The 12,763-nt window shown below is 36.2% G+C and overlaps 1 protein-coding gene across 10 annotated transcripts in view; it reads right to left on the bottom strand.

Annotated features, from left to right (window-relative positions):
- ABI2 (abl interactor 2) overlaps positions 1-12,763 on the bottom strand; it is a 73,383-nt gene that overhangs the window by 23,479 nt on the left and 37,141 nt on the right. For 4 of the 10 annotated variants that reach the window (XM_064515278.1, XM_064515275.1, XM_064515277.1 and 1 more), the window contains exons 3-4: positions 11,426-11,602; positions 632-729 (exon numbers count right to left, since the gene is read on the bottom strand). In XM_064515278.1, coding sequence (XP_064371348.1) covers positions 632-729; positions 11,426-11,602 — 275 coding nt within the window. Of the gene's footprint in view, positions 1-631; positions 730-7,780; positions 7,799-11,425; positions 11,603-12,763 lie in introns of all 10 variants that reach the window. The other 6 variants (XM_064515273.1, XM_064515276.1, XM_064515272.1 and 3 more) reach the window with 2 other exon arrangements.

A 12,763-nucleotide genomic window follows, 5' to 3' on the forward strand; every position in this document is an offset into this window, starting at 1 on the left:
ATTCATCCAAAGATTTAGTTGGTGTATAACATATCATCTTATCTTCACTAGATCAGAACAGCATATAGGAACACTTATATCTTGTTTTAAAACTAAAAAGACAAGGTCTGGATGCACATACATAATCACATACTAACAAACAGCATTCTTCCCATTTACAACACATTTCCTAAGGATTCTATTATCCAGAAGTTGGGTCAAAGTCAAGTTTATAGACTTTGTGGGAAAGTACTTTTATCACACACAGCAAAAATAATTAATCAACAGTACCACATATCAATTCAGATATTAACTTTCCTGGTTGTTTAGCACCACCTGTCAAAGTTACACAGTTAACGACCCTATACTCCAAACGTGTAGTTGTAAGTGTCCTGCAATGATTAAAAAAAGAACGTTCCTGTCAGAAATGGCTGATGATGCTCTGATGCTCCATCTTCTGTCAGAAACACTTTATTTATAAAGACATGATTGGTGTAAAGGATGCTGATGTAACATCTCTTGCCCTCCAGATCAGACCATTTGTGAACAGTTAGAAAAACAAAACAAAATCATACACACGAAGAAAGAATCTTTCCTTTTTTTTTTTTCCTGCTCACCAAAGCCCCTTTGCATGTCCAGTAACTGTACTCACCCAATAGTTCCTTTTCCTGACATTGGTGGACTTGGTGGCTTCTGGGTGGGTGGTGTCGTACGAGGCAGCCCACCCATCTTCATATTCTGCGTGCTGACCTGTAGGAAAGAACGGGGAGAAAAACGGCCTTCACTAAGCTCAGCTTCTGGGGGCAGAGACACCGAGATTCCTTTAGCAATTAGCTCTAAGTAGGGGAAGGTTTAAACAAAAAGAATTGAGAGGCCATGCATACTATATGCAATTTTCACTCTGCTAGAAGTCAAGAGTTGTGCTCAAAGGACTCTTTATTATACAGGGCTTTTCCAAAATTGTGTGTATATATAGAGAGAGTGAATTTGCCTTTAGGCTGTCACACAGACATTAGATCACTGAAAATACAGATACTGTATCTAACTCCACTAAACCTCCCATTTCACAAGACAGTCACATTTTAAGATAAAGGCAGTTTTTTTCTGGTTGCACTACTAAACAGTAAAATTGCAAAACTGCTTTTGAGTACTCTTTAAAAATAGTAGAGTTTATCTAATAGGCTACAATTTATTGTAAGCAATATAAATAAGAAGAAGCCAAAATAGCCTCCAGGTATGATCTATTAATGCTTTAATGTTTTCACAGTACTGTATCGAGACTATTTAACATGTTGGCTTTTTTTTCTAGATTATATATATATATTTTACATAAACATAAGTATATAGAGAAAGCTATACTGTATAGAGAAAAATATAGAGACATAGTTTTTTCCCCACCAAATTTGCAGCAATTTAATATCTAAGAACTTTCAAAAGTAAATGGATGGTGAGAAAAATTATGAACAGTGATGTGATATGATTGTGGGCCCCCCCTCTTTTTTTAGGTTACAATACTAATGAATTTTTATATAAGGGAATTGACATAATTTCTAAATAAATAAATATATATATTTTTAGAGAGTCATCTGCATTCCTGATTGATTTATCAATCTAGCAATCATAGGCCATTATTACAGAGGTAGGCATTTTGTTTACATGCATACTGCCAGCCAATGCATGCACCATTACAGGAATTAGTACATGGTCTTCTTACAAGTCTCTGTTAAACAGCTTTTGATTTATGAATGCCCAAACTATCACTTAGACACAGAGATGTCCAAAAAACCAAAACCAGTATGCTCACATCCCTCTTTCTGTTGTTCATGTCATACTCTATTTCACAGTGTTTCTTATTTCCAAAACAAAAATCTTGCCTACTGCCCCTCCCTCACATATAAAAAAAGGCACAGTGAACAAGACATTAAGAATATTTGCAAACATCATTAAAGGCAAATTACTCCTTTATAGTTTGAATGTAAAACCCAAGCAATGTTTATTTTTGCTAATTTATAAATAATGAGAACAGTGTAAAGGGTAATATATTCAGTATAGTAACACATTGAAACTTGATTCCCTTGCTGTAATGCAAGAACAACAGCACTATCACATTTTTAATTTCCTGGGAAGAAAAAAATCAAGCTTTGCAAGTTTTTATTTTTTTGTCAGTTTAAAAACAAATGTTTGGATTTCATTTTGCAAAAGTATTTCAGAATGGCAATTTAAGAAAATGAATCTTTTGAAAAGCATTATAAAGTCCTTTAAGCCAACTCTAAGCGACAAGAAATCTAAAGTTAATTCAAGTAAGGGACTAGGTAAGCACTGAACTACAACTACTGAAGGGAAGAGGGAAAGTGTAAAATGAAAGTACATTTTATTCTATACACGGAACATTAAGAAATAGCCCAAAAGTTGAAAAAAATTTTTTTAAAGTTGCAGCACCCCCTCTATTTTCTCTTTCATTAAAGACATCTGTATCACCCACCTACCTATTTGAGTTGTCCAAAGAAAAAAAAACAAACAAACCCCCCACACCTTAATTAAACACTTGCCGCTACATCACTTCCTACACACATGCATTTCCATCAGCCCATTAAGCCTAGTGGGCAGGGCGTTCAGACGTCTTTAGATGACAGCAAATTTAGACCAGTCTGTGTGCCCCTGAATATCCCATCTAGGCGTTTTAACTAGCTACATAATTGTTTCTTACCAGATGATGTAGCCATTAGCTATCATTTTATAGCAAATATAACATCCCATGTATTTAATCCTGCCTTAAAGAACAGTATTATTTGTGTACTAGCATTACAGGAACATATTCCTGTTGACAAAGGAAGGGAAGAAATTTTTAGAAAAATGCGGACAAAGGAAAAAATGATCCTCTGTTGGCCAAGAAGTTTCAGCCACAAAGTAGTAGTTCTTAAGAAAAACTAAAGTGAAAGATGGGGAAATGTACTAACAATAAGCTTAATTTCAGGCCCTTTGAAATGACTTTTCAACTTGGAAACTGAAATACTGAAAGAGCAAGTAATCAAAGCTTACAGGACTCTCTCTAAATTTGACGAGAATGATGGCTTTAAGATAAACTACTGCAAGTTAAACAACTCTGTCCAAATAAATTCCCCTTTGACTTATGGCCAAATAATCACAGAAAAGAAATGGGGAACATAAAGTTCTTCCAACAGTTCTGATCAACATGGACAGATCTGCTGGAAAAATATCACGCAAGGCACTTAAAGTTACAGACTGTCTTGAGACAAAACGAGAATAAAATTGAAAGCTACACTACTTACAACTTCAGTTGAGATACAAACATATGATTTCTATTTGTCCCCCTCTATGATGACTTCTACTAGAAAAAAAAGAAACCTATTAACGCTCCCTACCTTTGCAAAACTTAATCTATTCCTTTTTCCATTTTGCACACATTGTTCTTCTTCCATGAAGATAGCTTCCATACACAAATCCTCATCCAAGGACATCCCTCTTACAAACTTCTAAATTCAGAAGCAACCCCTAGAACTCAAGGTCGTATTTGCATTTGCTGTCAATTTTCAAAAATGTGTTTTCTAGAGTAAGCCAGAATTTGCTAGGAGTTGCAGTGTGTCATGATGACATTTCTCCCAGCTCCACACAGCTAGAAGTATCCAACTCCTAACATGGGAAGCATCTCCAAAGATGCAGCTGGTTCAGTCCGAGAGGGGGACAGTAAAGGAAGGCATCTGTCTGCTGGGGTTTGTTTCACTGCTGCCTGCAGGACTCTACAAATCTGTGGTTGGCTTGTAGTTTAGAGCCTGCAAATCCTTTTAGGAAACTCTGTGGCAAGACAGAGCCTGCAACCAAAAACACGAAGGAGTTTCTCTGTTTGTGGTCACAGCTGACAAAAAACAGCTAAAGACTGTGCCAAAAAAATTGAGAGAGGCAGTAAGGACCTGGGCACAAAGCTCAAAAAAAGACAAGCTGACGGTGTCGTAAAAGGGGGAAGACAACCCTGTGAGCAGACAGCAGAACATAGGATCTACACAAAATGCTTGGAGGGATTTTTCCAACTCTTAAAGGTTGAGACAAAAAAGTAGAAAATATTGGCGACTGAAATTACATGGAGGAATCCCCAGCTAATTGTAGGGAGAAGAAACAGACGCTCCAGGATAAGCATTTTTTTGACCGGACACCTCACAGACGCTATTTATACACAAAGCAGCACCTAGCAGAACTTACAGAAGACAATGTCTAAGGACGAAAGCTGCACCTCTGACAGCACTGTAGCTGGGATTTGAAGTTCTGCTGAGGAAACAAACTGCATAAACGACTTAAAACTAGCAAATCCCTAACAAATAACACATCATGGAGGAAAGATTTCCAGCGTGCTTTGAGACCCAGCTCCACGGAAACATCAACAGGATAACCATAGAGAAATATGAGGCTGGAAGTGACCACTATGGCTCTTCCAGTATAAAAAAGGCACTGTATGTATTTCATCTAACATCTTCTATACTGAGCTAGAGTGTAAGTTTTAGAAGGGCATTACCTGATGACTTTAAGGCAGCGTACAGGACCAACTAGATCCCTTAGCAAGTAATCATTTAGAATTTCATTTTTTTGTATAATTAAATCTTATCTGTCCAATTTCTACTTCTAGCTACTTCTAGTTTTTCATAGATCCCAGTGATTAAATCATCTTTTTGTGGTCCTACATATGACTGAGCGTCCTTCCTATTTACATTTTTATGTAAATTGAACAGATGGATCTTCTTCAGCACTTTACTGTGTAACGAATTTGTAATAAAAGAAAGTGGTTAAAACTGAGGAATCTTGTAGTTCATTCAATTCAATTCCTGGGAATGTTTTAATGTGCAAAAAAATTCCCTGAACAGGTGCAGAAATGCATAGTTGGTCAGATATCAGAGCTGGTCAGATATGCTACAAGTATTTGCACCAGTGCACCGTGTATTTACCCAGTGGTAAGACAGTTAACTGCATAAAGACTTAAACCCAAAACATTTTTACTCTTCAACAGAACATCGCATTGGCAGTTTAACTTACCAGGACAATGCATTTCTTCCCAAAAAGCCTGAATGCAAGATATTCCACACAATCAGATCTCAAGAGGAACTATTTTCTAAAGCCAAAATCAGACTCAGGCCAGAAATATTTAAAAGGTGCTTTACAGTCAAATCAGATTTTCTAAAATCTTCAGGATGTCAAAAGCACTGGCTTTTGCCCATAACCTATATGAAAAAGCATGTCCCATCAGTGATGCTCCATGGATTATATTCAGATACTTCAAGCAGCTGTGCAAGCTTCTTGAGCAATTTTATACCTGATCCCAGCAAAAACAACCTAAGGCTGAGTGAAAACTAACTTCCCACGCTTTGCTTCATCTTGTTAACACTACAGACAGGGTGAACAGATTTTTTGCCCATCATCTGCTACCTCAAAGGAAATTCCTTTTCAGGCTCTGTTCAGCCACCCGAATAGTTATTCCGCATGTCTAATTAAACCATATGTTCATCAGCTGATTAACATGTTGATATGGAAATGAAATGTCTAAATTTTATCCCTGTGTTGGCCAATGCCCACAAGTAAGAGTTTACTTGTTTTTACCACATCCATCTATGTAAAGTAACAGAAGAACCAGGTCTGGTAATGACAAAAAGGCTTAAACAATGTCATTTTCAGTTGATTTGCTAACAGGAAATGCTGCAGATACTCCTCTGACTTGGAGTTGGGAGTTTTCTTCAAAACTGAAACATGTTTTAACTTCAAACCACCCTGATACAACCACAACAGTTAGCCCTGCTACAGTCAGTTTAACATTGTAACTGTTAGCCAAGACTGAGGTTTCTTTGCAGATATGAATAATAAATGTAGCCTAAATACTTCATATGCAATGTATCCTAAGTGAAGTAAAATAATTATCCACACGGAACTAAGGTTGGTAGCCGTTCAGTTTTTTCCCTTCGGGCTGACGCACAGTGACTACAGTGAGATTAGGTGAATAACTCATCTCCAGTGACAGCTGCTGTGCTTCTATACATGTGCGTTTGTGTGCATGTGTGTGTTTTTAAACCTCATACTTGGCAATGAGAAGTTGATTGACCTGTTTAGATTTCCCAAATCAAAGTTGGGATCAGGTTCTCTCCAGTAAAAACAGAGAAATATTTTTAACTGGGGTCATAACAAAAAATAGTAGTTTCAGTCCAAATCCATATATAGAAAAAAAAATTTTCTCTGAAGACAGAAAACCATCATGGCAGAGGATACAAAATTGTCGCAGTTCATACAAAATATTGAATTACACAATTGTTTGTCATTGTTTGTTCATAACTGCAATAGTGGAGATCAACGAAGAAAACTGACAGTTTTCCAATTGCTTTTTAAAATCACTAAGAAAACCACTATCCAACATGGACTGCACCAAGACTAAGGCATATTCATCATTAAAACTATCAATCTTGTGTGCATAGACAGAAAGAGACAGGTAGGAGATATATTTTGCAATTCTAAAATAAAAAAAATTTAAATCTCTATGTGAATACTGTACCTTATACGTTCATGTAAATATAAATTTAAAATGACATGTGAGAAATCTCCTTTCATTTATTAAACATTTACCATTGTGATCAGATGTACTACATACACTTAAATACCTTATTAAAAATACCAGCTGGCCAATTCCACAGGGATATCATTAGGGTATCTACAGCAGTAGATACCCTAGTAGTTTAACAGGCAATCTTATCAGGAATTTGCAGGATTTTCTTCTAGCTTTTTCCAAACATGGAAAATACTTAATCATGAAAAAGATTTCATGTCAACTTGGAACTTTATGTAATAAATATTGTCATACTGCATATTAATATTCTGTATTCTAAAAGATAGTTTTCTCTTTAAAACTGTTGCTGTCACTAGAACTTTCATTCCCCCTTCCCAAAATCCCCAAACCAGTCGCACTTCAGGAACATGACAATCACAGTACTCAGCACATGCTATACTCCATCTGTTAATGAACATGTTATGAACTCCAATATAGTATTATGTAACTTACTTTAAGTGTTTGTCTAAGTGATTTGATGCTTTTTCTTTTTTCTGCAGCCACTAATGCTACTAACATCTAAACTTCTCTGAGATCCCTGAGAATTTGCCAGACTTGGGCCTGACTTCTTTGATGCACTATTCATTTAACATTCTATATAATAAATCACTTAGCTTGTTGTTTAAGCGTGATTAAATATTTTGCACAAATGACTATCAAGTTTGAGAAAATGTCCATGTATGAGTGCCTCTCAGTGCTAGACAGTTACTGAAAAACTCAAGGATACTGCAACTTTAAAAAATTATGTGCACATTTGAATTTGTTATATACCTTTGGAGCCCTTTATCTGAGCAATCTTACACTGAAATCTTAATCCAAATCAAACTATAATTCACACCGTATATAGGATAAAGAGAATATTACACAGGGGGAGGCTTATATTCAGCTAGCTATTCAATGTATCTTTTTTGCTGTATAAGGTCTGCGCAACATTCCTCCCTTGTAAATGATCTAGCATATATGCTTAAGTCAGTCAATATTTTCCCACAAAGCTTTTAAAATTAACTGTGTTAGCTTCCTTATATAAATGCATCAATTTATATGACAAAATGTCTATCTGCAGTGAAATCATTCAAATAGAAGGTCTGATACACAGGAAGGAAGAGGGGGTGTTGTTTTATACAATCAGTAACATTCATTCTAACCATCTCCCCGTGTGTAATGGTCTCTGAAGAATAAGAATGGAAATCCAGCCCTGGGGTTTCTTACCTTAAATCTAAGCAACCACTTAATGCATAAATGGAGCAAATAAAAGAGGTAAGGAAAAAAAGCATTGAAAGGTTAGTTGGAACTTCAGGATATGAAAAGAAAGGAAAAAGGAAAGAAAAAAGTTAAGCATTCAGCATTAACAAAATAATGTATCAGTAGATCATAGAAAGAGTGGTTAAAGCAGAATGTGTCATGAACGAAAGATTTTCAAGCTGAAACTGTTACTATACGTTGACCAAAAAGCCTTTAGATTAATACCTTAAAAATAAAGCTTAAATATTTGTACACTATTTATTCAAGTTCTTACAGTGCTAACAAAAGCACTGGAAGCTTCTCCTTTCAGACTAGAACAAGAGATCTAGGTAGACTAACTTCAGAGATTAATTTATTTTAGCTTTCAAAGAATAGCCTTATCAATACCCTGGACTAATTTAAACTCTGTTATATGTATTAGCATAATTACAATTAGCTGAAACAGAATCCTCTCGAGTATTAACCAAATATATATTCTTTCCTAGAAAATGCTGGCAGTTAACTCTTAATCTGATGCCACGAGCAATCCTTTGAGCAAAGAGCAGGAGCAAATCATCATGTCTTGCAAAACGTACAGCACTCTATATGGATACTGCACCAAACATCAGTATTTTCTAAACTATATATTAAGACATCAACCAACAGCAAAATACAATTCTGAAGTTTAGGCACTAGCTTTTTGGCATTCATACAATGTCTTGCTGGCACAATACTATACATCTTCTTTCCCCATAATGAAATTGTTCAAAAAATTACTTCTTCCATTTGAATGCCTTTTAATTTGTTTTCAGTTCAATTAATTTAAATATATCATATTTCTTACACTTTTTGTAAAGAACATTAAACATGGCAGCATTTCAACAGTGGAGCATCCAGAGCAGCTACTTTGATTCATCCATGTAGTTCACAAAGAGACCATAATGTATCAAAGAAAACATAATCTCATTTCCTAAAATAATTTGTTTCTAAATTTAAAACTCCACAGATCTATTTTCCACAATGGTCTCTGCTTCACACAGCTACCCTGGCAGAACCAGGTCCACTTGTTCTGGCCAGAGAGACTGGCAAATTACAGTAAAGGGTCGATCAGCTGAGATCCTTTCCTCAGCGGTATTGCTTATTGATTACAGTGCCTTGATACAACCACATATCCCTTTGAATGGGTCAAACCTCTCACCTGTTAAGAAACCATATTGTAGAGCCCCTTCTCCTGAGGAGAGTATCCACTGATGCTTTGAGTTTCTGAATGGTATGAGTAAGTGCTCAAGTAGCTATGCTACTTCTCCCAACATGGCACACAGGATTTCTTGGCCTAGGATGCTCCCTGTTTCTCCTGTATTATTCCTTCTCCAGTGTGCCATCATTTTCAGGATTTCCAACAAATGCTTGCTGCAACAGCTCTTGCATTAATAGATTGTCCTGACAGTGCATAATTCTGGGTCAAAGTGCGAGTGGGGAAGCTCTGCAGCCAAAAAGGCAGATGGAGGACAATGAATGCACACTGAGGCACTGCTATGCTAACTAAAATTTTAGTGCTGTTTACCCAATAACTCTTTCTGAACCCTCATTTTAAGGGAAAATGCCACAGCTAAAGCAATACACAGCTATAAATAGGCAAATTTATAGCTCCAATTCCTTTTCTTTTAACAAGTATTTTCACTCTCCAGCAGGAGATCTACTAAACTATTCTGAGTTACTGAAGCAGAACAAAAACAGCACGCTGATCAGCATAACTGGCCACTTTATCCCCGTCAGCAAGAGAACTGTTCCTTCTTCCTCACTGCAAGCAGGATTAACGTCACTGGAACAGATCTATGGAACTTGCATTAAAGATGGTATGACTTCAAGTTTGTTGATTATCATTTGGCTAAACATACAATATTTTTTCATTGTTTACATATAGTGCATTGTAAATATCATTTGGAAGATGTTTCAAGCATATCACAAGCATAACAAATGGAGGCAAACATCCATTTGAATCATTGTCAATTTGATGAATTATGTTCTTTTGAAAAAACATAATTCATTGCATCACAGTGGGTGCGATGCCACTACATTGAGGTAAGTGGGATACCAAGTACAATGGTTTAGAGCCAGTGCTAAATAAATTTGTGCTGCAGAGCAATTAAAAACTATTCTTTAATGAATTCTAAAATAATCTTATTACAACAAAAGTGATCATTAAAATATTAGCGATAGTAATCCTACAGGTTAATATGCTCCATCCATATCCAGAAGGAGTTCTGCTGACCTGCATACATTCAGAATTTGTAAGAATTGGCAGTAGATTTTAACACGAGAATGATCGTTTCCTGGTGAAAACAGTAGTTAATAATGATGATTTTTTAAATTATTATCGCAAGTCAAGATAAAAGAGTCATTTGTCTTTTTTTAACCTGATTAGAGTTACAAATTGAGGTCGACTCTTTTGCTAAGAAACGGGAAACAAAGACTTTCTGTTAACTAACAGGATGCTGAGAAGACTTTGAGTAAAATCACTCTGAAAAGATGTTTAAACAGGACTGTTCAGGATTTGAACTTTAAGATTCTGCTTAAATGATCTGTTGTCATTTGAACGACTATCCAAAGCAGGTAGCTCAAATCAAACAACACAAGTAATCCAATGCAGTTTGGTGTCAAGCAAAAGAAATTCTGGTGTATTTTGACTGGAAGAAGCATCTTACCCTACAGCTACTTAGAAGGTTTACGGATTTGTTAGTCTGTCATGTAAAAATGACATTGCTTTGTGTTATTTACCTTTCTTCTCCTGGAACTTTAATACTGTCAGTGTTCTCATTTCCGTATTTGCTTTCCTGGCAGCACAAGTTAACAATAAGCTCACATCTGCTAAGACTGTGCTCACATTCAGGACATGCTTTTAAGAAAGCCACATCTAATTTTGCACATGACATTACTACTGTTGTGTACACTGAGCTAATACTTGCATACAACAGCACCAGTTGCATCTCAATCTGCTCTTTCCCCTGGAATTCCTCCTTTTTTCTTAGTCTTAAAAGGCAAAACCAGCTGGCTTAGAACTTGGGAGGAAAATTCCCATTCTGGAACCCCACATGGCACACAAGTTGTATACAGCTCACTTCAACGAAGCACATCACAGGATATGGGTATAATACACTCTGCCAAAAAGAAGAAAAGGGAGCAAATGATACTTCTTATGCAAACCCTTTCTTCAGGTGAGCTCCAAAGTAAGCCAGTGGCAATTACAGCTGGATCATACTTTGTTGTAGAAAAGCGACAGTTGGTCATTAGCCTTTCATTACTCAGGTATATCCTGGCAACTGATTCAAACAAGAATAGCAGCATCATACAAATAGATACTTAGAAGCACCTTAAAGGCTGAAATCCATAATCCCAAATATCCTCAGAAATAAGATTCAGTGGGTTTGCAAGGTTCAGAAACATGGAGGCAAGGGAAAGAGAAAGTGCAACTGGAAATTGGGCAGAATTCCTCTTATGTGTATAGACACACTGGGAAGACAAACCATGCCAGGTAAGGAGAAACTGGTATATTACCATGAAAAACATCAAGTATTTTGAAAATACACAAAGACAATGTATTTGCAGTTTGGCTGTTTTAATAATATCACCTACCTTCACTCCATGTCCAATATCATCTAGAATTGTATAATCAATAGGTTTCCTGATGTAGCGAACTGGTCGCTCCAGGTTAGCTGGTGCAATGATTTTGTGAGTTCTTGAGGTGTTTTTGTTTGTAGTCAAGATACCAATTTCTCTTCTAGCAACTTTCTCTTTGTGAATGTCCACCGTCTACAAAAGACGTAGTGTATTTACTAACAGCGGGAGGCATTTGAATACAGAGTTAGTATAAAAAATTGAATCAGTTCCAACGTTTTGCAGATCTCGGTATACTGTGATAAACATATCACTACATGTATTTTCTTACAGCATCTGTGTTCAGTTTACTGTTGAACTTGTCACCTCTAGATCCACACATATAGCCGAGGGTTCTTTGGGTTTTCTATCACTCTTTTCTTTACAATTTAGCAAAATTCTTTCTCCTGTCCATTCTTAGTAGTTTCCATTGAATTACTGACACCGATCTATACCATTCCTTTAATTATCCTTTCTAATTTTACAGTTGCTCTCTAAGCTCCTTTTTGAAACAGCGTCCAACTAGATGAACTGTAACGGTATCTTCCTAAATCCTAACTTTTATGACCTGCAAAACAAACCATAAACAGGTTTTCTTAGATTGTAAAACAGTTTGCTAAACTAGGACTGATAGCCTTATGAGAGAATAAAATTTCACTCTGACAAATCAGACAAGATATTTCAGTCTTTATAAATGGCTCATGACAAAGCAATGATTGGATTTCAAAAAGTGCTCAGTACTAACTTAACTCTATGCACAATGAGGCCAATGGTTAAACCCAGTGCCTTCACTAAGAGTGGGTAAAGCCAACACTGAAAATCCCTCCCTTCACATATTACAATGACTAGCGCAGGAGAATATCTAGTGCAAGAAAAAACCTAATGAAAATACACTGTCTAAATACATGTACTTGAACCTTGTTTGGGAAGAGGAATAGGCAAAAAAAAAGTTACCAAAAAAGGTTATCCATTTTTGGCAGGACAGAAATTCTTAGATCCTGGGGTTACTTGTGTCATTAGAAAAAAAAAAAGAAATAAAAAAGAAAAAAGACTCTTTGCTCACAATGTAACTTTCCTTACAGGAAATTTGTCAGAGTTATAAACAAAAGTTTAAGCTACAGGCTAAAAACATTAAGAAAATACCCAGAATCACCATCATTAGGATTTCTATTCATTCAGATATTCATAAGATTTCTTACTATCATTTCGGTGACCATGAATGGCACCAGGAAGACTTTTGACAGTTAAGCAAGAGAGAGGCTCTGTAGTAAGCAAAGACCAGGTACAAATGAGAACTCATTTTCATAAGACAAGTTT

Source organism: Dromaius novaehollandiae, chromosome 7 (assembly GCF_036370855.1).
Source record: "Dromaius novaehollandiae isolate bDroNov1 chromosome 7, bDroNov1.hap1, whole genome shotgun sequence".
Lineage (NCBI taxonomy): Eukaryota > Metazoa > Chordata > Aves > Casuariiformes > Dromaiidae > Dromaius > Dromaius novaehollandiae.